This window comes from Monopterus albus, unplaced genomic scaffold (assembly GCF_001952655.1).
Source record: "Monopterus albus unplaced genomic scaffold, M_albus_1.0 scaffold237.1, whole genome shotgun sequence".
NCBI lineage: Eukaryota > Metazoa > Chordata > Actinopteri > Synbranchiformes > Synbranchidae > Monopterus > Monopterus albus.
In genome coordinates, this window is record NW_018128117.1 from 89,289 (window position 1) to 93,717 (window position 4,429).

General features: G+C 38.1%; 2 protein-coding genes across 2 annotated transcripts in view; one reads left to right on the forward strand and one right to left on the reverse strand.

Moving 5' to 3' along the window:
• The window catches only part of alox5ap (arachidonate 5-lipoxygenase-activating protein), a 3,132-nt gene extending 2,723 nt beyond the window's left edge, over positions 1-409 (forward strand). Inside the window, exons 4-5 of the mRNA XM_020620437.1 lie at positions 67-148; positions 224-409. Coding sequence (XP_020476093.1) covers positions 67-148; positions 224-386 — 245 coding nt within the window. The 3' untranslated portion in view covers positions 387-409. The remainder of the gene's footprint in view (positions 1-66; positions 149-223) is intronic.
• Positions 410-1,003: 594 nt separating this feature from the next.
• Positions 1,004-2,094, reverse strand: medag (mesenteric estrogen dependent adipogenesis). Its single transcript, XM_020620436.1, has 4 exons — positions 1,876-2,094; positions 1,644-1,780; positions 1,307-1,422; positions 1,004-1,202 (listed from the first exon to the last, which is right to left on the reverse strand). The coding sequence occupies exons 1-4, from the start codon at positions 2,073-2,075 to the stop codon at positions 1,017-1,019; spliced, it is 639 nt and encodes a 212-aa protein (XP_020476092.1). The 5' UTR covers positions 2,076-2,094; the 3' UTR covers positions 1,004-1,016.
• Between the last annotated feature and the right edge of the window lie 2,335 nt (positions 2,095-4,429).

Here is a 4,429-nt window from a genome sequence, read left to right on the forward strand (position 1 = left end):
TGTTGCTCACATCGGCACTTGATAGCATTTGACCATTTGTTTTCATTTTTTGTCATCTGCTTGAAGCTCCTGCTGCCTTTGCTGGGATCATTTACCTCATAGTCAGGCAGAAGTACTTTATTGGATATCTGGGTGAAACCTCTCAAAGGTAAAGGAACACAAGAGATTTACACTTTGTGTGTGTTTACAAATGGTCTAACAGTTTTTTAAAACTTCTGTGCAGCACTCCAGGCTACATGTTTGGAAAACGCATCATCTTCTTCCTGATTCTGATGTGCACTGTGGGCATCTTCAACTACCTGCTGCTGCGCTTCTATGGCAGTAATTATAAAGAATATGTAGAAATGATCACTAGCGCTGCAACTGCTCTTCTCCTCCTCCCTTAGGCCAGTCACATAATGACAACAACACGCACCCACATTTATCGTTTAACTGATGGCAACTATTGCTTTAAAACATGTCATTTATTGTATTGGAATTTGTTTAAAATAATTTCTAATACAGAAATGCTGTTTTTTTTATATAAAGGTCTTCACACATTTGAATCTGCAGTAGCACAGATTTGACCCCATAAACCCTCATACAGCAGTCATAAATTGTGTGAGGGAAATGTATGTTTGCTCATAAAAATGCCTTTAAAAATCAATTTAGACACATAAACATTTTACAAGTCATTCCAAATATGCTCATCAGTCCCAGTCAGTGATTTCCACCCACTGCACAGAGAAAATATCTGGATCTAACAGCAAACATAAGATAGTTAATGCAGTCCCAAGAGTCTGGCTGGTGCATCCTCTGACAGATAGGTTTAACAACCACTTGCCTGATTATCAGGAAACTTGCTTTTCTTGAGGACTCCACCAGAAACCAAGCAGATAAACTTCATTTTTCTTAGCTCCCACATTTGCTGCTGGCTCATGTCAGTAGCAACTTTAATGGTCAAAAGACCAATTAGAGATGTTCCTTCTGATAAATGTCAAAATGTACAAACTATTCATATGTAGTTAAACCGAATTTTAGACAACTACCTTAAACTTTCTTTTGCTGAAACCAAACCAGTGTGGGAAGTCAAAGAGGGCATCGGAATAGTATTTGAGGGTGAAGGAGGCATTTCTCCAGGCAGGGTTGACTTTTATTATCTTGTTAGTTATGATGTGGGTGTTTTCTGTTGCCCAGCCCTCCAGTGCTGCAGTCAAGTCAATCTGACAAAAGAAAAAGTAGTTTCAGTGCCAAAAAGCCAGACCACTTCTCAATCAACAAATCTGCAAACTAGAGCAACCCCTGGAATGCAAGTAGTGCTGCTTACGTCCACCCTGTAGCTCTCTCCAGCAACTGAAGAGATGGTCCAGTCCAGGCCTCTCTCAATCTGCCACTTTATGAACGGGTCATTGCCATTGATGGACACTACGTACTGCTTCAGCACTGAAACAGGATCGAAAATAATCCACTAGGACACCAGCACAGAAAACAGAAAGGGGAACATTTGCAGAAAACCATCTTGCCACATGACTCTTCTCATCCCACCCATTGCAAACGTCCCAAGTTTGGAAGTCAGAACGTGTCACCGCTGGCATCAAACTGCATGGTGAACTTACTTACTAACTTATCATAATAACATAGATGCTGTAAAGAGTTTCAGTTACCTCTGGCTTGATTGGCGGCCTTTTTGTGGGTCACTGAAAATTTTTCTTCACAGGCAGACATCAGCAGATAGATCCTCTTGGACAACAGGCTGTTTCTCATGCTCGTGTATTCCCATAAATTGTGCATTTTAACTTTCCTGTCATGGAAAACAATTGGCATGTGACTTTGTGCATATAAATAAAGGCTATGTGTGCATGTATAAGGCTGTGCCCATGCAGTCTTTTTCCTCACCTTCCCAGCGAGTTCTGGAAAACTATTTTCCTTCTACAAAAGTCGAAGTCATCAACGAGCACCAGGCTCTCCTCTGGGTCGCTGTGGACTCGGTAACATGAGCTGAGAGCCTCCACACAGAAACCTGTTGGAGGTTTTCTCAAAAACTCCTCTACTTCTGTCACTTTCATCCTGCTGTGAGACCCTTTATTTATTGTCATGGTGTCACGCTGTTCTCCAGTGCCTCTTCTGTGGCTGTGGGTTCTGTTGTTTTCTATTGCTTGAATAAAGTCTAAAGTCTATCGCTATAATGAGCTTCAACCACTGTCAAGTTAGATACATTTACAAAATCAGACTTCCGGTCTCCTTCAGCTAAAATAAAGCCCTTTAGTGGGAATGGCATGTAGCTTTGTTGGAGCGGAAATTATAATCGATCAATGGAAAATGAATCAGCAATTTTTAGTTAACCAGGTAATTGTTATTTACCAAACATGTGGTTTTGCTTGTTAAATAAAATAACAGATGATTCCAGCTTCTTGATTGTGAGGATTTGCTGCTTTTAAGTGATTTATATGATAGTAAATCAAAATAGATTTAATCACTAACATTGGTAATCAATAAATATTGTCAATCAGTTAACAGATAATTGTTTATCTATTTATCTAGTAATAACCCTTAGTTTGTGTAAGTGTAAGTGTTGCAAATAGAATAATTTTGTGTTTCAGACTGTTGGTTGGACAAAAAAGATATTGTGAAGACATCACCTAAGGATCTTTAATACTTTCAGTTGGCATTTTCCAATTTCGAATGTTTAATAGTTTAAATAATTAATTGAGGAATTTTAAAAAATGGCAACTCTTAGTTGCACTCCTACAGTGTTTCATCAACACAAAGTACAAAAGTAAGGATAAGACTATCCAATGTCTTTCTATTTCAAATGAAGCTGAAATCAAATGTAATTATGTTTTTTCAGATATTACATTATCCAGATGTAACAGATTATTGGGTGGCGTCTAAATAAAACATATATTTGTAATGTCTCAGATGTCTCCTACTAATGCTGTTCTTACCCCTAATATTAACAAGAATTTAGCTTTTTATTTTGAAGGCAAATGTATTTACTTGCTGTTTCATTATACATGACATGACTTATGGAGAATGACACAGCTCTTGCAAAGGTACTTCTTGTGACGCAACAGCCTGGCCGACTGAACAAAGCTCCTGTTAAAGCTAGTTGTTTCTTCCTACATATCCTACATATTTACACACATAAGGAAGTAGGTAGATCATAATTATAAATAATTTATTAATATGACAATAATTGAAGAAATTCAAACTAATTGCTGAATTGAATTCTACTGAAAGTTTAGGACTTAATGACTTTGGAACGTACAACTTTATGAGAAGCCACTTGAAGGCAGCATTTAGTCTTGGAAATAACAGCAGGCGGACTCCTGAACTCAAAAGGAAAATTGCAGCACCTAATCTGAAACACTGGTGAATTATGAGTCACCCGAGAGCCGTTATGGTGCAATCACAGCATTAATGTGCTGCATATTTGTGTTTAATATCAACAACGTATTTGATATGCAGGCTTTTCTGATCACATTTCAATGCTTTTTAATAAAACTACACATTTACTCAGACTGTTTCCCTCTGGGTGACTACATGAACTTACTATTGCTCTCTTCAGCACATTATGCACCATATAAAGTACAAACAGATTCATACCTCACATAATGATTGGGTTTTCTGGACACTTATAGCAGCCTTTTTCTTTGTACGTGTACAATTCCTTGATCCCTTCAAGCTGCAATAACAGAACTTTCTCATTTGGATTTAAGTTAATTTGCAACTGTGGGTTCACAGCAGATCTGGCCTGTTTCATTTTTGTGGCCTAGATGTCCATGTTTAGCTTTCATGGTCAAGAGACTGGTGAGTCATTTGTCCTGCACTCTCCTCCAGTCTGCAGGCCTACAGTAGAAAGCATGCTCTCAGTCTCTTTTCTGGATATCTCTTCCTCATATAGTGTAAAAAAAATATCAGTCCTGGGAACAAAAATGTATTATAGTTTGACCCATCGTGCATTGAGTGTGAGGCATAAATATAATATCACCAACACCTGTACAAGCCAAAGCAATACACTATCCACAAACACAACCTTTGTAGTGTAAAGAAAAGAACAATAACAAAAGTAGTGCCCCAAAATTGTACTATTGTACTATCATGGTTCACAACTGCTGAGACATAAATAAAACTGTCCCACAATTTTACAGCTTTTCAACTTTTTATTTCCTTTGAATTACAACAAAATCTTACAAAGTGTCACTATTCTGGTAGAAGAGATGATCCTGAGATATAGTCAAGTGTTATAGTTGCATTAATGTATTTTTAATGTAACAGATGTGTGTTTGAAAACGTGCCCTCAGGGTGGAGAAAAGTGGATTACCACATGCTACAAACATTAATTGCCCTCTCAGCCTGAATCTGTCCTCCTAAGCTACAGCAGGCCTTTGTCAGGGTAGTCACCTAATAATGCCTGGTCCGCTAGGGGTCGCTAAAGCGTCACATTAAC

Coding starts and splice junctions, on each gene's coding strand:
- medag (XM_020620436.1), bottom strand. CDS start 2,075: ATGACAATAAATAAAGGGTCTCACAGCAGGATGAAAGTGACAGAAGTA. Junction 1,423..1,643: donor GGCCGCCAATCAAGCCAGAG/GTAACTGAAACT, acceptor ATCCTGTTTCAG/TGCTGAAGCAGTACGTAGTG. Junction 1,203..1,306: donor GAGAGAGCTACAGGGTGGAC/GTAAGCAGCACT, acceptor TTCTTTTGTCAG/ATTGACTTGACTGCAGCACT.